At 39.7% G+C, this 26,751-nt stretch overlaps 2 protein-coding genes and 2 long non-coding RNA genes across 5 annotated transcripts; 2 read left to right on the top strand and 2 right to left on the bottom strand.

Moving 5' to 3' along the window:
- Positions 1–7,290: 7,290 nt before the first annotated feature.
- Positions 7,291–16,865, top strand: vps4a (vacuolar protein sorting 4 homolog A). Its single transcript, XM_002943887.5, has 11 exons — positions 7,291–7,451; positions 9,455–9,566; positions 9,663–9,807; positions 12,450–12,511; positions 12,706–12,825; positions 13,280–13,436; positions 13,529–13,677; positions 15,365–15,446; positions 15,745–15,964; positions 16,046–16,186; positions 16,265–16,865. The coding sequence occupies exons 1-11, from the start codon at positions 7,431–7,433 to the stop codon at positions 16,364–16,366; spliced, it is 1,311 nt and encodes a 436-aa protein (XP_002943933.1). The 5' UTR covers positions 7,291–7,430; the 3' UTR covers positions 16,367–16,865.
- A 408-nt stretch (positions 16,866–17,273) lies between these two features.
- On the bottom strand, positions 17,274–21,351 carry pdf (peptide deformylase, mitochondrial). 2 transcript variants are annotated; one of them, NM_001004979.1, is made up of 3 exons: positions 20,509–21,241; positions 18,170–19,589; positions 17,870–18,067 (listed from the first exon to the last, which is right to left on the bottom strand). In NM_001004979.1, the coding sequence occupies exons 1-2, from the start codon at positions 21,068–21,070 to the stop codon at positions 19,432–19,434; spliced, it is 720 nt and encodes a 239-aa protein (NP_001004979.1). In that variant the 5' UTR covers positions 21,071–21,241; the 3' UTR covers positions 17,870–18,067; positions 18,170–19,431. The 2 variants fall into 2 exon arrangements, with proteins under 2 accessions (XP_012819984.2, NP_001004979.1); XM_012964530.3 differs by having other exon boundaries at positions 17,274–19,589; positions 20,509–21,351.
- Positions 21,342–23,271, top strand: LOC116410403. Its single transcript, XR_004222368.1, has 2 exons — positions 21,342–21,420; positions 23,088–23,271. It is a non-coding gene; the product is annotated as an uncharacterized LOC116410403 (long non-coding RNA).
- A 2,660-nt stretch (positions 23,272–25,931) lies between these two features.
- On the bottom strand, positions 25,932–26,258 carry LOC116410402. Its single transcript, XR_004222367.1, has 2 exons — positions 26,209–26,258; positions 25,932–26,099 (listed from the first exon to the last, which is right to left on the bottom strand). It is a non-coding gene; the product is annotated as an uncharacterized LOC116410402 (long non-coding RNA).
- Between the last annotated feature and the right edge of the window lie 493 nt (positions 26,259–26,751).

Genomic DNA, 26,751 nt, shown 5'->3' with positions numbered 1-26,751 from the left:
TGCCCGTTGTTCTCTGCACTGAGTGTTGGATGAAAATTGCCCAGTAAAAACAGTAGTGCCAGGAGGGGAGGCTAGCCCCCCCCACCCTTTATCAATACAGTGTTACTAGCACAGTCAGCTTTGTATTAGAGAGTGAAGCTACATATCTTTGTACATTGAAATGAAGTGTAGATGCATGTAGCTATTTGCACAATGCCCCACACAGTCGGCAAAAGAGAAAAAAGACCATTTGCAGCCTAACCTCACAGCTTGGTGATACAGAGAAATACAATAACCTCCCACCTCTCTAGTTTGCCTCAGAGAGTGAAAAATGCTACTCTAAAATGACAATCAGACCAGTCCCCTGGATCAAATATAAAGGAAAAGTTAATTTCAGTAACCCTGTGTTTCTCACATTTATAAACGCAACAGATCACAACAGATCAACTGCAGTTCAAGTGAACAAGTGTAACTAGAAAGGGAAGTTTGAGAACAAACTTCATGTTGGGTTGAAATCTGATCTTTTGTTGACTCCACCCACTTTTTCTAACCTTGGACCACAGTTATATAGTAAAAACCACTGTGCAAAGTTTGAGGACCCTAGTTTTAATAGTGTCTGAATGGCAGCAATTTACATTTCCCCACTGAAAGTCAACAAGTGACATCTGATTGGCGGTTGGTGGCTGCAAAGTTTAGGGACCCTAGAATGAATAGTTTCTAAATGGCAGCAGTTTAAATTTAAACCAATAAAAGTCAATAGGTAAATTGTGATTGGTGGCTCTGCCCACTGTTTCTAACCTTGAGTGGAAGTCATCCAGTGACAAACAGTGGGCAGCCTGGCATAAATAGTGTGAGAATGACAGCATTTAAAATTTAAACCAATAAAATTCAATGGATGAAATCTGATTGGCTGTTAGTGACCCAACCCACTTTTTTAAAGTGCAATCCCCCAGTGACCAGCTTTACAAAAAAAACTTTGCATAAAAATTGTAAAATGTTACAATTCACCATTGAAAGTAAATAGGTAAAATGTGATTGGATGATGGTGGCTCTGCCCACTTTTTTCTAACTTTGTACTGCAAATACCCAGTGACTAACTTTGGAAAGTTTAACAACCCTGGAATTAATACTTAAATAATGGCATCAGCTTAAATATAAACCAATGAAATTTAATGGGTGGAAATGGATTGGCTCCGCCCAGTTGTTCTAACCCTGATTATGTAGTCAGCCAGTGACTGATTGTGTAATGTTTGGGAACCCTGACATAAATAGTGTGAGAAAAGCAGAATTTTCAATTCAAACCCCCCCCAAAAAATCAATAGGTCAAGTCTGATTGGCTGTTGGTGGCTCCACCCACTTTTTAAAACCTAAAAATGCAGTCCCCTAGGACCCTGGTGTTAATACTGTAAGAATGGCAGCAGGTTGGATTTCCCCATTGAAAATCAATAGTTAAAATCTGATTGGCTGTTGGTGGCTCCACCCACTTTTTCTAACTCTGAACCGCAGTTACCTGGTAATTGCTCTGCAAAGTTTGGGGACCTTAGTATTAATATTTAATGAATGGCAACAGTTTAAATTTAAACATATGAAGTCTATAAGTGAAATCTGATTGGCTGTTGTTGGCCCCACCCACTTTTCTAAACTAGTAACATAGTCACCCAGTGACTGACTGTGCAAAGTTTGGGAACCCTGGCATCATACCAATAAAATTCAATAGGTGAAATCTGATTGGCTGCTGGTGGCTCTGCCCACTTTTTGTAAAACTAAAACTGCAGTCCCCTAGTGACCAACTGTGAGAAGTTTGGGGACCCTGGAGTTAATACTGAGAGAATGGCAGCAGGTTAAATTTACCCATTAAAAGTCAATAGGTAAACTCTGATTGGCTGTTGGTGGCTCCGCCCATATTTTCTAACCTTGAATCGCAGTTACTTGGTGCATAACTCTGCAAAGTTTGGGGACCCCCGCGTTATTACTGTGAGAATGGCAGCAGGTTGGATTTCCCCCAAGTCAACAGGTAAAATATGATTGGCTGTTCACAGCTCTGCCCACTTTTAGGCATTCAACAATCATCATATTGCATTCATGCTGACCCCATGAATATGTGATTCAAGTTTGGGGGGTGTAGCCTCAAAGCTGTAAGATTGGCAGCAGTTTCGATTTCCCCACTGAAGTCAATGAGTGAAATTTGATTGGCTGTTGATGGTCCTTCCCACTTTGCTATTTTAAAAGAAACTTGAATGCGTAGTCACCCAGTGACCAACTGTGAAAAGTTTGGGGACCCTGGGGTGAGAATGGAAGCAGGTTGAATTTCCGCCAAGTCAATAGGTAAAATATGATTGGCTGTTCACAGCACCGCACACTTTTGAGCATTCAACAATCATCATATTGCATTCATGCTGACCCCATGAATATGTGATTCAAGTTTGGGGAGTGTAGCCTCAAAGCTGTAAGATTGGCAGCAGTTTCAATTGCCCCACTGAAGTCAATTTATAAAATTTTATTGGCTGTTGTTGGCCCCTCCCGCTTTGGGGTCATCCAACAAAGTTGCTGTTTCATTCGGGGTGACCCCATGATTATGTTATTCAAGTTTGGGGGGTGCAGCTTCAAAGCTGTAAGCATGGCAGCAGTTTGACAATCTTCCCTGTCAAAGTAAATGGGAAAACTGGGGTGTTTGGAGCAGTGCCACAAAAAGACGGGGGGCACAATCGCTTAGAAAAGCACAAGCAACCTGCTCCGCTATAGGGCGAAGAAGTGTGGAGAGTTTTGGTGTTGTAACCCTAAAGTCGAAGAACAGTATGTTGGGGTTTTGAACCCAACATAATTCAAAAATCATAAAAAGTTAAGAAATATGTACATTGCTTTAGAATCAACAATTACATAAAATTAAATAAATAATAGTATTATTTGTCTATAGTGTACTGTTTTAAGGTGAGCTACCACTTTAAATGTTAATCATCTGGTTACTATGGTGACCTGAGTGAAGTAGTGATGTCACAATGGAGCAAGAAATACGTAAACAATAGATAAGAGAGTGGTGATCTGACTGATGTAGTGATGTCACAATGAAACCTGTACCTTACTGATGTAATGTAATTAGATAAGTCATAGTTCTTACTGGCTAGTCAGCTGCTAGGAGCTATTAGCAACAAGACACTTCATTAATCTAAATCTTGACATTTCTACTACATTTCTACACAATTATTAAGAAGAATTTTAGGTATGTTTCTATGCTTGTATTTTTTTGAGTATAACTGGTTTAGATAAAGATAAATAGGCATATGATTAATAGGTGGATAAATATATACAAGTATGGGGTTTGTTATTCGGAAACCCAATTAAATTAAATAACTCGTGTTTTTTTAAAAATGATGACCCTTTTTCTGTAAAAATAAAACAGTACCTTGTACTGTATAATTATAATTAATAATTACTGAAGGCAAAACAATTCTATTGGGTTTATTTTATATATTCAACGCTTTTTATCAGACTTATGGTAGGAACCCATAATCTTTATTTTTTTCCCCTCAGGATGAATCCAATAAGAGAAATTGAGACAATTCGAACAACGGAGAGAACAGTAACAATGATACTAAGAAGGAGAAGGCATCAGCGAGCTGAATCGCCATCCCGTGCCCAGAGGAACACAAACGCAAAATTGAATATGTTTTTGTTTTTGATCATTGCTTTGCTAATAATTGGCATTGCAATACTGAGCTGGGTTATTTTAAAAAAGAATGAGCAAATTCAAGAGTTTGAGAACCAAGTACAGGTTCTAAGCACTCAGGTGAGGAAACTTGTGGAGAAGGAGAGCAAACTTGCACAGATCATTACAGTTCTTGAGAAAAAATTCCAGGAATCTGCAGATCAAGTTGAAACTCTGAAGAGGAAAATGCAGCAATCAGAGCCATCAGGGGCCAAACCATCAGACACCTCTGCAAATTTGGGATCATCCCATGACAAAGAACCCATTTTGCAGAAGGCATCAGTGTATTTTTTCAAGCTGCTGAAAATATTCTTCTGACCTTTAAAAGATCACCTCAGAGGGGCGTGGCCTGCATTTGTATGGGGTAGGGAGGGAGGTGGGTTACCCCTATACCCAGGCCAGCTGCTATACAGTAATTTCACCTTTTATAAACATTTATTCTCCTCCACCAAGAAGAATAACAAATATTTTCTTTGTAAAGAAAGCACAAATAAAAAAGAATAGAAACAAAGCCTTTAGTGCATTGCCTTAATTTGTTTGTCATTTCTAGAACCTTTCTTGTGAGTTGTTCTTCATATACATGCATGGGCAACTATTTATTCTTTTTCGAGTTAGTGAATTGGAGTGTTTTTTTGCTAATTCTAAAAAAGTCACATTTTTAAAAATGTGAACACTTGCTTATTTTTTAATATGGAAAACTCGTTTGAATAAAAAAAAACTTGAATAACTTGAATTTGCGAGTTTACAAACTCATATAAAACTCAAAAATCTCAAATTGAAAATATGGCTTGACATTGCCTAGGTCAACTCCCATTGACTTCTACATAAAGCTTTTAGATGCCAAAGTTTTACATTTGAGTTTTCAGGTTTTTAGCACTTAATAAGTATCAGACATTTTAAAAATTTGAACCATATGTCAAATTTTGCGAATTTCACCACAACAAACTTCCTACAGATGCATTTCTGATAATATCATATAAGCCTGAAACCACACAGGTACAATCATTTATTAGGTGACAACAGTTACAATAATAAAAAAAAAAATATAGCGGCTAATTCACAAATTTGTTTTACAAATATTTTTTTTTTCTTACAGTTGAGCAAAAGGTATGTTTTGAAAAAGCCCTATTCATGAAATTTAAACTGGTCCATTAATGAAATCTGCATGAATTGATCCCCACCCCCTTAGGATCACAGTGTCATGCAACCCCACTCTACTGAGTGGTGCACACATTCTCTGGAAATCAAGAGGGACAATTCCCAAAATATATCAATTCACATTCAAACAAAAGGAATATTCCAGAAATGAATTTCTGAAAGTTCAGAAACATTAATAAAGCTATATCAAAAAGGGTGTATATTTCCACACAGCAGATAAAGTTAAAAAAACATTTCCATCGAGTTCAACCTTTTTGTTTACAAATAAATAGGGTTGAGGAGACTGCCTCATACAGACAAAAGCAAACAAAAGGAATTCTGGGAATGAATTCCAGAATCCCATTTACATGGGTTTATCCTATAGGCTACAGCTCACCCACTGGGTTTGAAGCTGAAGCCAGGACAATAGCTGATAAGATTCCCAACTACAGAACGGTTTCGCCCTTCTTGGGGCTCATCAGTGTAGTGTAGGGTTTTCTGATCAGCTTAGGTAGAGTCACCATGTGGTTCTACAAACAAATAAAAACCTTTTTGTTTGAAACCTGCCTTACTGCTAGGTAAAACAGCTGGTTCTCTGACCAAGCTGATCCAGCAACTTTTTGTGTTACTTTGCCATTTGTTGACATAAGAGCCACCTAAGGTCTTTTACTCGGGAGCAGCAGATAGCCCTTCGTAGTCTTCTCTAACTTTGGTTTTTTGAATTCGGTGAGGCAAACAGTGGCAGTGGCATGCTTTACAGGGTCTTGCTAAAGACTCCAACATTGTCATATGTTCTATGGACAAAGGTGGGGCTATAGTGATCCTTGGCCAGGAATTTATATCACTGAAATCATAACACAACTGTCTGACAGTTTTTCTAACAGAAGACTTGATAATAATCTTTTTTAATTAATAATAATTAATAATTGTTTTCTTTAAACATGACACTGACAGTATTAGATATAAGAGACCCAGTTTGGGCACTGGGAAGGCCCTCCATGTAAAACAATACCAATGTGAAGCCACCAAATTTTCATTACTGGGTGTATTTCTGTTGTGCACCCCGAGCAGTACCTGCAGTGGATTGGACACACAATCATGGTCTTTGTTGGCGTGGGTGGATATTAAGCATTATAGCAATTTTATGACACACAGTGGGGATCAAATAGCAACCCCTGCTGCAATCGTTTTCCACGGTTTTCCAATGGCAGCAAACAATTATTGAGCATTGTAATACTCTCATTTTACATTGTGGGGTTTAAGAGCAACCCGATTATGTGGGTCACAAACACACTATTGATTATCAATGATTTGCGTTCACTTGGTGGCTTTACAAAATGTCAATATCCTTGTATTTGTGGTACACTGGAATTTAATCTGTACAGATGGCCCCTCCCAGACTTGCTACCTTGTTTTTAAGAGTTTGGGGCACATTTACTAACCCACGAATCCGAATTGGAAAAATTCCGATTGGAAAACGAACATTTTGCGATTTTTACGTATTTTTTGCGATTTTTTCGTCGCTGTTACGACTTTTCGTAAATTGTCGCAACTTTTTCGTAACCATTACGACTTGAGCGAAAAGTCGCGACTTTTTTGTGGCCGTTACGATTTGCTCGTATCTTGTCGCGACTTTTTCGTATTGAGTGCTCGTAAGCGGCGGGCGAAACTTTCAGACTTAGCATGATTTTGGAAGCCTCCCATAGGACTCAATGGCACTCTGCAGCTCCAACCTGGCCCAAGGAAAGTCACGATACTGAAGCTTGAATGAATCCGAAACTTTCGTACTCGGCGCGAAAGCTGCGAAAAAGTCACGACTTTTCGTGCAAGTCGTAGCGCTACGAAAAAGTCGCGACATTTTGCAAAACATTCGTAACGGCTACGAAAAAGTCGCGACAATTTCCAAAAAAATCGCAAAATACCAATCATTACGAAAAAAACGCATTCGGACCGTTCGTGGATTAGTAAATCAGCCCCTTAGTGTGGTTTCTGAAGGTCTGAATCGCCTTTGAGTTAACAAATACAACTTTCTTTTTATTCTGAGTAAATGGTTATAACGGAATTTGCCTTCACTTGACTTTCCAGAGGTTTAGCCTAAACTAGTTGAAGTCTACGTCCCCTAGCACCAGGCATCCTTCCCTCCTCATTGCTCGCCACAAAAATAAGTAATAGATAAAATAGTATAAGAATGCCATGCTCTAGAGGGCCAGTCCCACACTGGAATCGCGCCACAACTACACTCTTAAATAGTGGATTCTAGAAAAAGGAAAATTAGAAACTAATCACTAATATGGGAATTCCCCATAAACTTCATCCCTCTGTGTATCCCCTGACTGCACGTCGCCTTATTATTCCGCCAGTGCGACTTGTAATAAAGCCTTAGTTTTATGTTGTCATTGCCCTTCCACTCCCATCAACCAAATTACCCATTACACATTTTCTTGCCTAATGTCCCACCCCCATTGATCGACTGACAACCAGTTTTCGGTCGCATCCTAGGCACGTGATACACTTGCTTCCCAGTTTGGTCTATGCCGTCAGATCCGGTTCCGGTGAAGTGACGGGCCCGGAATCCACAGGAACACCCGAGGCACCGGGACCGGGAGATGAGATGACAACGTCAACCCTGCAGGTAGTGGGGCTGCTGGATGCTTGGGAGAGTAGTGAGTGCAGCTATAAAGGCAATGCCTTATGGTGGTGTCACGGTAGAGAGGGAAACTCTGGGTTTACAGTGGGGCTCTCAGGGGGGTTAAGGAGCACTCTTTGTTACTCCGGTAACTTCATCCTGGCGCTCACATTCTATATTCACATGTTAGGGCGTTTGGCTGTAACTGCCTGAAAAACCTAGTTGCTGCATAGTTGTAGCAGCGAGTTATTTGTTATCATGTTGTACTAAGTGGGTGCCATACCCATGTCACAGATGCCTGTGTTTCCCAAGCCCCCGGTTACACTGCATGTGTCCTACTCCAGCCACATCAGCATTGAATCCCCTTGTCATTTAACGTGCTAACATGTAGGGCAGCTTGTATAGTTCAGATTCCCTAATTAGATTTCATTTTTTAAAATGCATTTTCTCTAGATGTCTCTATAGGGCAGGGATCCCCAACCTTTCTTACTCGTGAGCCACAGTCAAATGTAAAAAGACTTGGAGAGCAACACAAGCACCATAAAAGTTCATGGAGGTGCCAAATAAGGGATAAGATTGGCTATTAGGGGCCTCTGTGCACACTATCAGCTTACAGGGGGCTTTATTTGGTAGCAAATCTTGTTTTTATTCAACCAAATCTTGCCACCAAGTCAGTATTTAAAAAAAAAAACTACCTGGTTTATTAGGGCACTGAGAGCAACATCCAAGGGGTTGGTGAGCAAAATGTTGCCTCCGAGCCACTGGTTGGGGATCACTGCTATAGGGATACATATGGCCCATTAGCATAGACATAAACGTAGTTCAGTCAAAAGAGGTACCATGCTGCAATTGTTAAAGTACTACTGACAGTGCTGTATTAGATTTCTAACTAATGACCAAGATACATACCCAGGGGCAGTTATCCTGTCATGGCACTTAAGTTTGTGTGACTAGTACACTCTAAAATACTAACCCAACCCCTTAGAGCTCTGGGAATTGCTCTTATAGGAATTAAGAAGCAGAGGAGTGTAGTTTGTACTATTGGGCTGCTATGTTTACGTTCAGTCATCGAGAGTGCATACTGTTACAGTGTTACCAGGCTCATTTGACATTAGTAGACAAAATGGTTAATCGTTCAGTATGACAGACTGAATCAGATAAAGGGACTCAGCGTAACTGAGACCTAAAGAAGTTATTCTGGGATGTGTCGTAGAAATACGTTGATTGTTAATAAAGAGAGAAACTTAAGGAAAATATTTATGAAAGCTAAGATTAATGTCCAAAATATTTCTATATGCAAATTCTGTAATTCTCTGCCAAGAGACGCAGTAGTGGGCGGATTCAATCCCATTCTAAATATGCCATTACATTAGCAGTGATTAACACTGCAAGCATTCAGATTGCTGTTATAACATAAAGAATGATTTTCCACCCATAAGGCTCATTTGGCAGCTGGCCTGGTGGGGGTTTTGCTTGCCTTCCTTTGTATCATATTGTAAAGAGTTTTGGAAGGGTTGAACTTGATGTACTTATTTCTAATTTAAAATATTCAAAAGTTAGAGGAAGTTCTCTTTTTACCTATTCATGTTTAAAGGACAAGGAAAGGCTAAGTCACTTGGGGGTGCCAAAATGTTAGGCACCCCCAAGTGACTTAAATCGCTTACCTTGTACCCCGGGCTGGTGCCCCTGTTAGGAGAAAACAGCACCAGCCCGGGGTACCTGTAGCGCAGAGCTTCCTCCTTCCTATTTGCTAGCTAGCAAATTGTCCCGGACAGATGCATGCGCAGTAGAGTAAAAAGCTGACTTCTCTGTTAAAGTTCGGCTTTTCACTCCACTTAGACTTTCCTTCTCCTTTAATCACAAGTGATTTGTTCTGTTATCAGAGAATACATCTTCTACATTGTTTTGCAGGTTTTATGTAAGTTCTGCCAAGCCATTCACTCACACTCACAGCTAGATATGTTGTTTCCAACATTTCCCTTAATACTCTTTTTTTTTTTTCATTACAGAAAGCCATTGATTTGGTAACTAAAGCCACAGAGGAGGACAAGAATAAGAATTATGAGGAGGCCCTGAGGCTATATCAACATGCAGTGGAGTACTTTTTGCATGCCATCAAATGTAAGTGCAAGAGGAACAGTAAGATTATTTTAATTAAGGGTATGACATTTAGACAGATTTATGTTTGTACCATGTTTTTTTTGTTTTGAATACCAGATGAAGCTCACAGCGACAAAGCCAAGGAGAGTATCCGAGCCAAGTGCATGCAGTATCTTGATCGGGCAGAAAAATTAAAAGATTACCTTAAGACCAAGGACAAACAAAATAAGAAACCAGTGAAGGAGTCTCAAAATGAGAAGGGGTAAGACGTTTTAGTGTTCAAAGGTTTTATGGAGTATGTAAATGGATATCTGCAAAAGAATAAGAGCAGTCATATTATTTATTAAACAAATAATCAGCAAAGATAAATTATATACCTCAAAGACAGGGCTGCTGCACATGTCAGGAGGTACAGTAGCCTTATAACAGTGAGGATATCCTCATGTAACCTTCTCTCCTACAGCCCCTGCTCACCTAGATTTCTGTTGATGAATTCTTTAGGTATAATAGTGTAAACGGGAGATAGTGGCAGAGTCGCCAGCTTATATCTAGAAGCATATTAAAAATCAGCGTGGCTTTAGTTGACTTTTAATATGATATTATTGTGCCTTTGGCATGGGTACTGACTTTTCTATGTGGCATAGAGGTGATGGTATTTTCACGCCCATGCTGGGATGTCAGCCCAGGTGCACAAGTTAACTCTTTAGTGCTAATACCAGCCCAGCGGAACATACATCACATATATTTAAGAGCCAGTGACTCTATTGCCTGTGCCTGATCTTAAGTGCTCAGAGAATATAGGATTTGTGGATTAGTACTATTTGCAGGGGAACCAGTTCTTTTTAATATAATTTTAAGGGCTCCTCACCTGTTTTTGTGTGTATACTGTTGCTATACTTGTGTTTCTCTGACTAATCTGCCTGCCCTAAACTGCGTCTTAGCCTATAATCACAAACTTTGTATTACTTCCTGTGCCTGTGTAGTCAGTCCTGTCTCCCTATGCCCATGCTCCCTGTTACTTAGTACTTCCTTCCTCTTCATTCCTTACTTATCAAACTAAATGCCAGCAGTGCTTACAACATGATCAGGGCAAATAAACAGCAAGAAGAGGTCCTCTGCACCCACCTTTTTTTACATCTATCATAACATTTTCTTTGCATGACCTTCATTTTTGCCATAAAAGTATTTGCCCAATGCTTTTATATTACCTGTCTGATCCCCCATGTTCCCCTATAAGGGGGCTGCCATATTTGTTCAGCAGGAGGCCATTAGCATTAGAAGCTATAACTGACAGGCTGAGAAGGGACAGTTAGGTTGGCAAAACAGTCAGGTTTAGGAACTTCAAATAACAATTATTTACAAAAGCAAATCTCTCAGCGAAAATCCATCAACATGACCTATAGGCAACTTTTTATGTACATTCATATTTTGAGGAGTCGTTTTTTAGTGTCAGTATCACTTTAAGCAAAACAAGGATTGTTTGTCCATATATTGCAATTTACTTCAAACTGACCAACTATCAATGTCATTTCTGGTTTTAGCCAGTCCTACACTCACTTTTATCTGGTTTATCTGTTAAATGTACATTGAAGCAGTGGAATCCTTAATGAATCAGATAAAAGTGAGTGTAGGATTGGCCAGATCGGGCATGACTTAAATGTAGTTGGGCAGCTTGAAGTATATTGCAATAAACGAACAAACAATCCCTGTTAAAGAGGAGGGCAATTCTTGGTAGTCTTAATGTTTATGAATGCAAAGGACCTCTTGCTGCTGTCTATATGAATTTGGTGGTCACAGCCTCATTGCACCCTGCCTAATGGTTTAAAAGTTAGTGGTGGCACTTTCCCTTTTTTGCTATGTTCAGGGCAAAGACTTCATTGATGAAACAAGCCAATCTGGGAAAAATCCTGCATTGTTTTGCTTCATGATTTAATTTTATATGAAGCACAGCAAACCTGCTTTGAACAAGCTATGAAGGTGCTTGTGGCCCAACTGCCATCTGCTGCTGCACCTAAACATCAGTCCACTGTTTAATCACCTGTGCCACCCAGAGAACTCCATATTCTATCTCATTCACACTACAGTATGACCCTTTGGGCTACAAAGACTTTGAAAACCAGTTCCTCATCTTTTTTGAGCACTAGCCCCCCCATTTTGCTTTTGAGCGTGTCAGTTTGTGGTAGATTGTTTCTTTGCAGGCTTGCTAGCCTGTCTCTGAGTGCACACAATGTTGATATTATACTCTATTTATTATACTCTATTGTGATTAACTTTGGCCTATCATTCTTAATACTTTTGAACTCTGGAGTTTGTCTGTGTACATACACACATGAACGTGAGATACTGACACCAGAAATGAAACCTTTTTTTTTTTACATCTATTATAACATTGTTTTTGCATGACCTGAATAATTTTGTCTTGATGCTTTTATATTACCTATCTGATCCCCCTTGTTCCTCTATGAGGGGGCTTCCCTTGTGCTGCAGTAGGCCATTAGCTTTAGAAGCTATAACTGACAGGTTTAGAGGGGACAGTCAGGTCACCAAATAGGATTAGGAACATCAGGTAACCTACTTTTTTTGTACATTCATATTTTGAAGAATTGTATTTTTTAACCATTTGTATTAAACAGCTTGTGTAGCCAGTCCTGCTTGGCTCTCTTGCCCATATTGCCTGCTGTCAGGTACCTGCTTCCTTGTCAGTTCTCACTTCTTAACTCATATGTCAGGGTTGCTGGCCTCAAGTCAATAATTCTGTTTGAATTTTGTTGCATAGTTTGGTTATGCATTAAAAAGAACATATTCTTAAACATCACTATCATATATATGTGAAAGAAACTGCTTATTTTGGCAACTGTTTATGATCTTGTAATGTCAATTACTCTATTATTTACAATTCTACAGAAGTGACAGTGACAGTGAGGGGGAAAATCCAGAAAAGAAAAAACTGCAAGAGCAGCTTATGGGTAAGTGCACTGTTAAATAAAGGAAAAGCAAAACTAAACATTTACTCTATTTTTAGGACAAATTATGGATTAAAGGCAAATATCCTCTTTCAAATTCTGTAAATTTGTTTTAGTGCTGGAAGGGCTAAGGTATGACAATTGCAAAAGCAAAAAAGTATACTATATGCTCCTATTCTATCTTTGTATCCATACAGGTGCCATTGTCATGGAGAAGCCAAATGTTCGATGGAATGATGTAGCTGGTCTTGAAGGTGCAAAAGAAGCTTTGAAAGAGGCTGTGATCTTACCTATCAAGTTCCCCCATCTATTCACAGGTCAAGATTCTGTATATCATTCTCATTAAGAAAGCAAAAGTCTTATTTTCTGATGTGACTACTCCCTTGCTTCCTGCCTCTGCTTATTTAGCTGCTGCACTGTTCACACATGTAAATTCAAATCTGCCGCTGCAGATTTGGGAATATTGTAATTCATGGCACGTCACGTCACAGGCGCAGACGGCAACAACAGAGCAGGTTTGCAGGGCCGGTGAGCAGCGAGAATGGGGCAGTGGCATGGCACACAGGGAGACAGCATAGTTTTACTGTTACATTAAGATATTAATGGCACCTTCTGGCATCAGAGCATGCGGTTTATAAGGATATTATTTAGTAGATTACAGTATATACTTATAAATTTTTCTTAGTGATGTCATCAGTAATAATTGGTGCTTAGCAATGTAATTTGTAACTTTTTGCTTTTGGCTTTATACTTCCATATTCTTCCTTTCAGGTAAGCGTACACCATGGCGAGGCATACTGCTTTTTGGACCCCCTGGAACTGGGAAGTCCTATCTGGCAAAAGCTGTAGCAACGGAAGCCAATAATTCTACATTCTTCTCTGTGTCTTCTTCTGACCTTATGTCCAAGTGGTTGGGGGAGAGTGAAAAGTAAGTTTGAAGGAAATGTAACAATACATTTTTGCATAGCTTTAAATGGATATATTGTGTGGAAAGATTCACTTTTGTCCATTGTCATTTAGGCTGGTGAAGAATCTTTTTGAGTTAGCACGGCAACACAAACCATCCATCATCTTTATTGATGAAGTGGATTCTCTGTGTGGTTCTAGAAATGAGAATGAGAGTGAAGCTGCCCGTAGAATCAAGACAGAGTTCCTGGTGCAGATGCAGGGTAATACTAATGTTTGAACTGTACAAACCCCAACCTTAGTGGTGTTACTCTTTATCATTTGCTGCTTTAGGGTTGAAAGTTTAGGTGCTGTAGTACAGATTTGACTTTCTCGGTTTTTAGATTTCATCCATATGTTTTTTTGAAGTATATACATTTGAAGCTGATGAAGATAGCAGCAATACTGTTGCAGACTCCTCGTAGCACATCTTATTGCCTGCAATGTTCCCATAGCAGCATTACGTTCCTTACAGCATTCCCAAAGCTCTATTACAAAGCTTCCTTGTTCCCAAAATTGTAGCAAAACACAAAACTATTTATCTAAAGCCAATTATTTCTAAACTTAGGCAGTTTTCTTAAAATGTGTAGCAGGGTGTGATGGTTTTGATATCATCTAAAGGTTGCTTAGCAAGCATCATGTTAATGCTGAACATATACGTTTTGCCCATTTTTTTTTTTTTTTTTTTTTAAATTATGTGATAACTGTGGTTTTTTGTTAAGGTGGCTTTAGTTTCATTTTCAAATTGTGCCGTTTAGAGCAAGAAGTAAATAAGAGAATGGGCAAGATATATGTTCAGCAAAAGCCCTTAGTTATTGAACCAATCCTAAATCAGGGGGTGAAAAAGGTTTAAAACATGCCAATTTTAAAAAAGGGGAAATATATTAAAAAAAAAAGTACTCATAGGCTTCACTTCACTAGGGGGTCAATTAAGCCAAAGGGTGCCTTAAATTATCGCAGTACTAGTTTTGGCTGTATCTTCATTAATGGGTCCCTTAAAGGTGTTGTTAACCTTTAGTATTATGTAGAGTAATATTCTTAGACAGTGCAATTTCAATTGGTCTTCATTTTGAATTATTTGTAGTTTTGTTTAATTATTGCTGGTTTTGTTCAGCAGCTCTTTCGTTTGGAGTTTCAGCAGCTATATTTGGTTGCTAGGATCCAAATTACCTTAGCAACCAGGGTGTGGCTTATCTGAAAGATTGATAAATGAATAGGAATAGGACTTAAATAGAAAAATAAGTACTAAAAAGTAACAATAACAGTTAAACTGTAGTTTCACAAAGCAATAGTTTTTGGCTACTGGGATCAGTGACCTCCATTTGAAAGTCAGAAGAAGAAGCAGATAATTAAAAAAAACTATAACGAATAATAAAGATCAGTTGAAAAGTTGCTTAAAACATACTAAAACTTTTTGAAAATAATGGTGAACCACCCCCAGGTTTTTTCTTTGATCTTCATTCTCTTAAGATGGTGTTCTGTTCTGTGCAGTCTTATTTATATTTGGGTCAGCAGAACAGCTGAAGCTTCAGAGCAACTAACATCAGGTGGCCTGGAAGGAATATTAAGACAAAATTTAAAAATAGTTGGCTGTTCTAAACATTGGCATTTCACATTTATCACATCTGTTGCTGTGAATAGGGATGCTTTCCTTGAAATCCTGGCTTCTATTGCAGCAATTGACCTCTTTAACACCATGCTACAAAGTATAGTATCGTGTGAATTTATAAAGCTGTGCAGCAGAGTGCAAAATTCTGGTATAGTAAAAATAAAAAAGGATGTATAAATAGGGATTATTTATCTAACTACTTTTAGGGTTTTAGACAGCAAGTGCTAGGTTCTACAGTCTGTCAGGTATGCAGGTAATTCATCTATTGTCTGCCAGCTGCTGAGCACCACTTTGTTTTGCAGGTGTTGGTAACAACAATGATGGTATACTTGTTTTGGGAGCCACAAACATACCATGGGTACTAGATTCTGCCATTCGAAGAAGGTAAGGTAGTACTAAATATTTAAAGGAGAGGTATACACAAATGTTATGCAAAATATGCAAAGCATATTTAATAACTTCAAAATAATTAAACATGATTAATGTGGCATAGAATTATATTTGCTTTCATTACACAAAATGTTATATTTAACATAAATATGAGTATGTGTGGATAATAGTACAATGTTGATAATTCGTCAGTAACTTCTCTGTTTCTAATGATGAGAAACAGGCTCATTGTATAAAAAGCAATGCCTATTCTATATCACCATAAACTGAGTTGAATTCTGCTTGGGTTTAGGTTTGAGAAGAGAATATACATCCCTCTACCTGAAGAGGCAGCCCGTGCCCAAATGTTTCGGCTGCACTTGGGAAATACTCCACACAGTTTGGGCGAAGAGAATATACGTGAGCTTGCCAAGAAAACTGACGGTTACTCTGGTGCAGACATTAGTATCATTGTGCGTGATGCTCTTATGCAGCCCGTGCGCAAGGTGCAATCTGCCACACACTTCAAAAAAGTAAGTGAACGCAGAGAAATCCATTAGGGTATTTTTTTTCCCTAGGAAAAATAGTCATTCTACTTCTTTTGCTGTGTAAAGGTCCGTGGTCCCTCACGCACAAATCCAGGGATCATTGTTGATGATCTCTTAACACCTTGCTCTCCTGGAGACCCAGGGGCAGTAGAAATGACTTGGATGGAGGTGCCAAGTGATAAACTACAAGAGCCTGTTGTCTGTATGGTAAGTAATGACTGAACATTACTAAATTAATAAGCAATATTTCCCACCGTGAAATCTAATTCTTATCTTCTTGCACAGTCTGATATGCTAAGGTCTTTGGCTACTACTCGACCAACAGTAAATTCAGATGATCTTCTGAAAGTGAAGAAATTTACAGAAGACTTTGGCCAGGAGGGATGATGTGCAGTACAGTGTGAGGTGGCATGCCTTTTGGACACCTTATGCGCTTGCTTATCTCAAAGTGCCCCCACCAGTTACAACACAAGGATTTGCCGACTCTGGAGATGCCCACCTGTATATACAGGACTCCTAAATTTTCCCCCAGGGTCTTCAAAACCTGGGCACATCCATTTTACCTTCAATATGCTTCTGTTTCTGAAGTTTACATTTATTTGCCATCAGTCACCAGTCTTTTGTGACTCTTTTTTTTTTCTTTCCCTTTTCCCAACCCTAGACCATATGAAACAGAAGAGATCTGCCTGCCTGTTGAATGATACTGACTTTTATTCTAATTGATAATCTGACATTTTGCCACTCCTTATCCTGCAATCCCTTTGGGATTATACAGTGGAGGTGGTTTCCTACTGCCCTTCTGCATCTATCCCTGCCAGTTTCTGCTTTTTTGCATTACTGGGTATATATGTTGAGCTGTGTAAATATATTCTTTCTGAGTGGATAATCTGTCTGGTGCTCATTTGTAAATAGGGTGTATACATGGAACAGATGTCATTGACCCATTTTAAATAAGCATTTTTGTCCTGTCCTCATGCAGGACACACTGCAGCACTATGTATGATGGGTGGCAAGGGTAATGTGATGGGTACTTTCAACTCTATTATTTTATCTTTGTTATTTATTGTCCTTTCTCTGCTGTGGTGATGCTAAACTAGCAATACAGACCAGCTGCACTGACTAATAAAAATACTTTCAGTTGCTCACATCGTGCACATTTAGCTTACACTCCCAAATTAGAAACAGGTCCTAATTATAAATAGCATTTTGTCTTCCATGTAATTCTACTTACATAGAAGGTAAGGTGTAGGAATATTGGTTATGCAACGTCTTATTCTGTTTATTACCTATTTGCTTTTTTTTTTTTTTAAGTTAAACCAACTAGAATGTACAAAGTGCCAAAATATTCTCTATAATAGTGTACAGTAAATTGGAGAGGACAAATACCCAACTTGTTTGTTATTACAGTGTGTTAAGGAACTGAGAATGCAGCCACCCAGCAGCAGAAAAATGATGCTCTTAATAAAAGCATGACCCTTTATCCTCTGCTCTAATTTTCAAGGGGAACACATTAAAGGAGGGACTTTGTTTAAAAGGTAGTCTTCATTTTCATCCTAAATAATTCTTAGAATAACAAGTGAGGTTACTGGGTTTTAGACACTAAGGAATAAGGAATTTATCATTAGAACACTGCTTTAAATATCCACTGTTACAACCTTATTTCCTCCACCTACATAACTACAATGACACTATCATCAAAATAAAAGGTTTTATCTGTGCCTGAAAATTCTTATGTGGTGTTAAATAAAGTAGAGCAGTATTAATGTTATGTTACTGATTTTGCTTAATGGGACAAGCTTTTCTTTCCTGATAAGAACAGTTGTTCAATTTTGCTTTATTGCAGAGATTTACAGTATATTAGTAACATAACATAAGTCTGAAGAAGGTGGCTTTTTTTATACCATTCATATATTTAATTAATATCAAATTGATACAGTCAGCTCCCTGTTTAGCAGTAGCAGATGCACATATCCTTAATGGCCACAATCCATTCCAGTAGTCAAAAGAAAAACAGCATACAGCACCTTTATATCATAAAATGCCTTAATTGGATACACATGGCTCGACCTCGGATAAAGGGACGTTTCAGGCCTCACTTAGCCTTTTCTCAAGCTTGAGAAAAAGCCAAGTAAGGCCTGAAACGTCACCTTAGTTAATGTACACTTGTATGTTCAAAATAAAGTAGTTTCATTGTCATTGTTTTACAGGCAACCTTTCTTTAGACCATCTTGAGGAAGTTATATTTTTCCCTTGCAGTGCTTGTCTACACTGATATTTATGTTGGACTTCTGCACTTTTTTTTTTTTTCCTGTGTTGAATTAAGATGACCTTTGGGCCCAAGTATTGCTCAGGTGATAACCCTATCTTTAGACTTCTTGCACATTCTAATATGTATCGACTTGCTTTGGTGCAGGCCATGTCATATAATGGAATGTGGTACAGAGTTTTATGACTGAAGATTTAGTCCCTGCTGTACTGTAACAGAACTGAATGCATGAACTAATACAAATATTGCCTATCTGTGTATGTGACTGTCACACACCCCATAAAGAAAAGAAGTAGGGCCATTTTGACAGCATAGTTTTGGTTGTTGTGGGTGCTTTATATAAATACACCCTTAAAGAAGAGACAGCAGAGTTTGGGTTGCTACCATAGAAGTCGCTTGTTGAAAGCCCTTTGCATCACTTTGTTTTTCAAAGTTGCCTGCAGGAGGAAACTTCACGCGACTTCGGATTACCGAAGCAATATCCACCGGCGACTTCTACTGTTGCTGGTGGAAAGCCTTTTCAGAGCGGTCACTCGCTCACGATAGCAGAAATCCTTTACTAATTCGCTCTGTGGGTTCTTACCCTAAAGGGCAGATTATGTGCCATCAAATGAATGGCCCAAAATAATCTTTCTGGGAGACAGACAAAAAATGACCTTTGAACATTAGATACTGCACAAGTCACAATATTTAATAAAACTAAAATAAGGATGAACTTATTTCTTGGCAACCTGAGCAAATCTGCAGAATGTAATCAATATCAAATTAACTATTAGCTCTTCGTTCAAGGCATTGTTTTTGTTTTTTTAAGAAGTCATGGTGTCTTCCAAGAGTATTGTCATTTCTGTAATGTAGGTTGCACTAACCAAAGGATCTTACACTCAGGCATTCTTTGTGAGCATCAGCTGATTTCATTATTTTCTGTGTGTTTAAAATTGTAAAGTATTGCATGTTTTTTTACTGCTTGGGGTGTGTTTATAAGACAACTGAGAGATGTGTTTTAAAATCACAAATATGCGTTAGTTTCATTTTTTAAAAATGTATTTAAACGCAATATGTGTTATGTTCCCAGCATGCATTTTTAAACACACAAAAAGAGAGGCCCATGTGTAAGAGCCGTTACATCTGAATGGTGGTTAAAGTATTTCCATTTCATTGATCTTGGGGCTTCAAGCATTCTGCTTTCCTAGTCATTCACCTCCATCCAGCTGATGTTGACAAATGTCCGAGGATCCATCTTATCAATATACAGAACCCCATCCAGATGGTCCATTTCATGCTGAATTATTCGGGCAGCCCAACCTTGAGCCTGCCAGGTAACGTGTTCACCCTTTGGATTCATCCCTGAAAAAGCATAGGTGGTTTTAATAAATAGTACAGTCAGCAACATCACAAGACTTACACACAACAGAAGTACACTTCTTTGGATTGAAGCCTTGTAGAAGGGTTTAAATATTTTAATCCAATGTCTATGCCATATAAGCTTCTAAAAAAAAAACCCTTATTTGTTGTGCTGTTGCTATTTAACACTGGGCATGCAATATAATTTATTTGTGCCCCACACTCTATCTTCATTTAAAATGCACTTACAAGCTGGGGTCTCTGCTCTGATAAACAGGAAAGCATTTGTTTATAGTGGAATAGCAAATTTCAGAGGTCACTACAGGGTAGCTATTCTAAAGCTTTGTTCCCTCTGCTGTAGGTGCTCTATGATTCTTATAATGCTTTCATATTTGATATTATCCAGAGGGGCAACTACAGAGAAAGCAGACTTTGCAACTCCTGTGAGGATCATTTTGTATAAAGGGCCCAGTGGGGCAATAACTGCTATGGAGTATCGGCATGTTTGTGAAAACAATTTAATTCTCAAGGTTTAAGCAGATCCTGTAACTTATGATGAAACCAGATGTAAGGTCTAGTAATTCAGCAATAGATGCAGAGACAGGCTCTAAGAATATGGCACTGGCAGGGAGGAAATAGCCAATACTTAGTGCCAAAGTTGCTCTTTTACACATTTAAGACACTGCTAGCCTAGGCAGGTGCCTGATTGAAGACTACCTCTCTTTTTAGTTTTATTTTAATTCCTGAACAATAGCAAGCTTCCTTGATGAAAAGCGGTTTTTTTCCCCTTCAACCCAGCAAGGCACCATGGAAAACCCACTTCGAGCACAGTGACTCCATGTTATAGCTGCAGTACCACCCCTATTCTAAAGAATGGTATGACCTACTAGGAACTGTATTGCGGCGCGTAATGTATACAAACCTTGTAGTTCCACGGCATAGTACCGGGGCACCACTGCAGAGAATCCCTGAACGCTGCTGCAGCCCTCTGGGAAGCTAAGAGTCCGGGAATCCACGATTCGCATCTCTGGATTAATAAATATTTGGAGTGGGAATGGGCTCATCTCTCTAGCATTGCGAACCTCAGGTGGCACAGCCTGGTACATTTGTTGTGGGAAAGCTACTGCCAGGATGCGCAGCGGCACCCCAATCTGAGGAGCACTTAACCCCACACAACAGCCCGCACGCAAGACACGCACCATCTGATTGACAACCGCTTGTGTGTCTGGGTGGGAGATCTGGGCACAGGGTACACGGGCAGCAGTGCAGCGCAGAACAGGATCCCCAGTTTGGGTCACACGGGAGTAGGGTGGTGTCACTGGCCCCATTACACGTCTCTTTAGGTACCGCCAGTAACTTCGCTTCTTCCCCGAAATCCAGGAGGAAGACATGCGGTAGGGCACATGGATAACATTAGGGAGCAGTGCGCTGCTGCAATGGGACAGCAGGAGAGTTAGAGCACGACAGCTTCTCTGGAGAAGCATGCTTGTTCTAGCGTTTATACTCAATAAAAGTCACACTCACCACATGAGGGCGAGTTATTCCCACTTCTTATTTTATAATCCGGTCAGTTTAGCAACGCTGCATTATCACTTCCATGGGTTATCCCATTGCCCTCACTCCATTCCTCTACTTTGTTCGCTTCCTTACACAGGGAAATTCGTCCGCTACAGCGACGGCGGTAGCGGCTAGTTCCTATCCTTGGAAGGGACCTTCGTGACGTCACGGTCATGTGGTAATACCATGTGACCGCTCCATTGCGCATGCCCCATTATTCCACGGTACATTCAAACACGCAGACATGCTAATGGCTTCTACTGGCAGACTGCGATCAGTGAGTGGGGGTATTACTGTGCCTCTAAATTTTCTGAGGGCTTTGGGGTGAGGGGGATCACTGTGCCTCTGATTTTCTGGGGGCGGGGGGTATCACTGTGCCTCTGATTTTCTTTGGTCTATGGGGTGGGGGTATCACTGTGCCTCTGATTTTCTTTGGCCTATGGGGTGGGGGGATCACTGTGCCTCTGATTTTCTTTTGGCCTATGGGGTGGGGGGATCACTGTGCCTGTCATTGGCTGGGGGGGTATCACTGTGCCTCTGATTTTCTTTGGCCTATGGGGTGGGGGGATCACTGTGCCTTTGATTTTCTTTGGCCTATGGTGTGGGGGGATCACTGTCCCTGTAATTGGCTGGGGGGGTATCACTGTGCCTCGGATTTTCTTTGGGCCTTGGGAGGGTATCACTGTGCATCTCATTTTCTGTGGGTGTGTTGGGGGGGTTACTGTGCCTCTGAATTTCTTTGGGGTAAGGTGGGGGGTCACTGTGCCTCTGAATCGGTGGGATGTGTGGGGGGCACTTTGCCTCTTAATGTCTGTGGGGAAGGGGGATCACTGTGACTGAATCTCAACGGGGTAAGGTGGGGGGTCATTGTGCCTCTGAATGTTGGTGGGTCATTCTGCCCCTTAGAGGGGGGAGGGGGAGTCACTGTATCTTTGAAAGTCGATGGGGTGGTAGGTCACTGTGCCAGTCTTGAGAAATCCCTCATCCTCCTGTAGTGGGCTATGGCTTCTCATCCCTTTTTATTATAACTTGAAGGAGAATTCAACCCCCTTGATGTTAAGTCCCCATCTGCCCCCCCCCCCACTGTTTGTCCCCCTCCCTGCCTCCCCCCTGCACAGTTAACTTAAAAGTAAACCACCCCTTTAGATGTGTTTATGTTAGTTTTTACAGTCTTACGCCTGAATCCTCCTCCCTCCAGAAATAGTGAACGGAAAAGCAGAGTGAGTGCAGAGGAGCTCCCAGCCGCCATGTTTTTGTCTTCTTTCTCCTCTTCGGCATGTCCTGCCCCTTTCGGCGAATGCGTATTTTTCAAACCCAGAAATTTGCTACAAATGCGCATGCGCCAAAACGCCGCTCCATTCACGAAGATTAGGAAGATGGAGGCTGGGAGCTCCGCTGCACTCTGATTTTCCGGTCGCTGTTTCTGGAGGGAGGAGAATTCAGGCGTAAGACTGTGCAGGGGGCAGGGGCGTTTGGGCCCCTCTTGCCGCCTGAGGCGGCTCCTGGATGCCGCCCCCCTCCCGCTCCCCAGCGCTTACCTCTCCAGCGCAGGAGCGGGTCCGGGGGCGGTCTGATCGCTAGCGCAGAGAGCGCAATTGCGCTCTCTGCACTAGAAGAGCCAAATTTCCGGTTTAAAAACCGGAAATTCGGCTCTTAAAGTTACCAGGAGCGGCTTTTTGCCGCCCCTTGTAACTGGGGCGCTTTTGCCGCCTGAGGCGAGTTTCTCAACTCGCCTCATGGCAGAAGCGCCCCTGGCAGGGGGACATACTGGGGGGGGGGGGGGGGGGGGGGGGGGCAGGTGGGGCTTCTTAACATCAAAGGTGGTTGAAATCTCCTTTAATTCACAGAACTATTTAATTTTAGTTATTGTTCAATGGCATCAGTTTTTTCAATGTATTTAGATAAGAATGTGTTAATTGATTCTTTTTTTCTCCTATTTTACAGCTGCTGTTGGAATCCCGACTCCTTTTGTCTCTATGGTTTGGAGCATTTTCCTACTGTTTTGCCAGGAATGGAAGTGGTAGTCATTAAAGAAAAGCTTTGGTTTTATTTATTGTGTCCTAGATTTGTTGGCTGATCCTGCTTCGTGTTTTCATTTATGTTTTAATAAAATTATAAATAAAATTACTTTTTTGTTTGAAGTACATTTTTTTGTCCACTTTTTAGGATTGAATACATAACTTTATTTACTTGGCTAGAAATAAACTATGCACAACCTTAGTTGATTGTATTGTAAGTCCTGGCTGAAGACTTTCAGAGTATTAGAGAGCTGTAGTACCAGAATATGTGTGCAATTCATTTTTCACAAACAGAGAAAAAGTTTTTTCACCACACTTTTTTTAATCTGTTAAAATAAAGTAGAACTCTTGTTTAAGCTTTAGTTTGTGAGAACACAAATAAATGTATCATATTCATGTATCTAATCTATACGTCTGTATTGGCTGCTTTCATTCATTCTTTTAGAAATATCATTGAAACCTCCAGTGCCACTGGTTATTTCTTTAATTTACAACTAACTACCCCTGTTCTGACAGGTGCTATTCACTATTTTTTGGCCATAGGAGGATGCCCTTAGACTCAATGTCCGAATTGATTAATTATGTGAGGACAGGTTTAAATATAGGTTTTTAAGCTTCAGGCCTACAAGTAAGTTTAAGGCCTAAAACTAGCACAAATTACAGTAAAAGTTTAGACATTTAAAATAAGTTGTTTTGTACATTTATGTAAGTTGTTTACAGATAAGGAATGATTAATTGCTATGTGCTGAATCATACATCGTCATCTCATGCTATCGAAGGGCCCCAGATGTCCAGAAACTTTTAGTATCACGCGTGGTCAAACGTGAGGAGAAGGTTCCCGAATGATGGACAGATAACAGGGGAACATTGGACTCTGATTGGACAATATTTGGGGGCAGTGGGGGCCTTCAAAAATCCCCCGCTGAAGGGTATAAAAAGGCATGATACAGTGTAAACAACTTGGAGGTTTCATGCACAATATTTCATTGTACATTGTCTCCCCATCGATGTAAAAGATTAAATCTCTTCTGATAACTGGAAGAACGAAGTCTAGGTGGTGTTCTTGCATTGTTACATAATAAGTGGGCCTTACACATTGGACATACAGAGTAACATATAAAGCAATCAATAACCGATACAAGAGGTGAAGAGAGCCCTGCCCACAAGAGTTTACAATCTACAAATACATATTGCTATTAAGCCATGAAGAATGGGCTAAAATCTATTTTGATCTTAGGGCAGTGTCAGACGGGAGATTATTTGCCCGCGATAATCTCCATGATATGCCATCCCAACAGCAAAAGTGTAAATAGCAATGTAAATTGCAGAAATACAATGTAAAAATATGTAAAATGCAGCAAGAGGACAGAAGATTTACCCACTAAGGTAAGTGAAAAAAATGTAAATTGCGGCAAGAGGACAGAAGATTTACCCACTAAGGTAAGTGAAAAAATGTAAATTGCGGCAAGAGGACGGAAGATTTACCCACTAAGGTAAGTGAAAAAAATGTAAATTGCGGCAAGAGGACAGAAGATTTACCCACTAAGGTAAGTCAAAAAAATATTAACCCCCTAAGATTTGGCGCTCATAAATCACTACTTATAGTAAAATCAATCAATTTATTTCCACAATCAATGAATGGTAAAAAGTACAATAACATATAGTTCATACAATATAAATACAAGTAAAAATAAAACCAAAGTGCATGTTTTCTATTTTACATATTATATAGGAGAAGATATTTACAACGTCAGTCAATACTATTATCAATAGTTGACAATTGCCTGACGTTGTAAATATCTTCTCATATATAATACCTGCAGCACTTCCTCCTTCCTGCTTCATTTTGCTGGCAAATTCCCGGGACCGGCGCATGCGCATTACAGTGAAAAGCCAACTTGTCTTTTAAAGTTCAGCTTTTTCACTCTACTGCGCATGCGCGTGCGAAGCAGTAAGGAGGAAGCGCAGCAGCTACCCCGGGCTGGTGCTGTTCTCTCCTAACAGGGGTACCAGCCCGGCGTAAAAGGTAAGCGATTTAAACTTGACTTCACCCTAAGTGATTTTGCCTTTCCTTCTCCTTTAAGTCATAGAGAACAGAATAACCCCTTCTTTGTACACACACCAGTTTCAATAAACATCAAATTGCCTCAGATATTATTAAATGGAAAATTATAGTGAAATTATTGCAATATCAAAAATTGTGCTTTAAGTGGATTATGATTCTGATAAATCTATACAGAGATAAAATTGTGAAAAAATAATTCATACTTAAATTGGTGCACAGAGCTCAGATTTCGAGTGCCTGAAATAATCCCCTCTCGGGGTTTCATTGGTCCTTGGAAGCAGTCCAGTTTTGGTTTACTATCAGCGCTTATGGCGGTGTAGTAATTTCCTTCTTATACATTACTTTACACCCTATAAGAAACGTCGTACCCACTAACACTGACATAGCGTTTATAACAAGTTACATTTTATAAGCAAATTACGCCACAGCATTATACACTCTGACTCCATTTCTACCTCACACCGAGGGTTGGAATTAATGACATATAACAGGTCTGCATCGAAGAAAGCAATGGCACTCAGGAGCTACAAACGGGACTAGCCCTCTAAATACTTTATTACGGAAGTGCAACGTTTCGGGGCAACACAACCCCTTTGTCAAGCATACACATCAGTGGAAGTGATGGCAATAAATACCCAGTTAATTAGCATACACAGCTTCATCAATTAACATTATTCAATATACACAAGTGATTAACTACATAAATATGGGTGTAAAATCTTTATACAAAATTCATAAAGTGTCAAGTAATATAATAGTTTCTATTAACTATTATTGATATAGTAGTTTCTATTAACATCGCAGAAAAGTGGCTTGTAGTTTGCAATATCCAAAGTGACACAGTGCTGTAGAAAAAACAGGTCCCACTGGATACTAAAATATAAAACAGTGTTACCAAATTAAAAATTGTTACTAAGTTAAAAACATTCAAAGAATATCAGAAACAGCTATTTGCAAAAATGTATCAGAAAAAGTATCTTACCCTACTCGCAGCAGACAGAGAAAATGTATCTATCCCTGCTAAGTACCAAAGGGGGTTTATTTATCTGAAATAGAAATATAAAACCGACTATTAATCTGCTGTGCAGGTATTCATAGGAAACAGGACATATTGAATTCCTCATTTAACCCCTTTGGCTGGCGCGATTGTAAACGCCAAATCCAATAGCATTCTCTTTGTGACAATATTTTCTTTTTCTCTTGTCCCTGTCTAGTAATCACTTTTTCTAAAATCTGCCATCTGACTTGTGACACCTGGGGGCTGATTTACTAACCCACGAATCCGACCCGAATTGGAAAAGTTCCGACTTGAAAACGAACATTTTGCGACTTTTTCGTATGTTTTGCGATTTTTTCGGATTCTTTACAAATTTTTCGTTACCAATACGATTTTTGCGTAAAAACGCGAGTTTTTCGTATCCATTACGAAAGTTGCGTAAAAAGTTGCGCATTTTTCGTAGCGTTAAAACTTACGCGAAAAGTTGCGCATTTTTCGTAGCGTTAAAACTTAAAATGCGCAACTTTT

This window comes from Xenopus tropicalis, chromosome 4 (assembly GCF_000004195.4).
Source record: "Xenopus tropicalis strain Nigerian chromosome 4, UCB_Xtro_10.0, whole genome shotgun sequence".
NCBI lineage: Eukaryota > Metazoa > Chordata > Amphibia > Anura > Pipidae > Xenopus > Xenopus tropicalis.
Note: the sequence above shows the minus strand (reverse complement) of the source record. Positions and strands in the feature narration are given on the sequence as shown.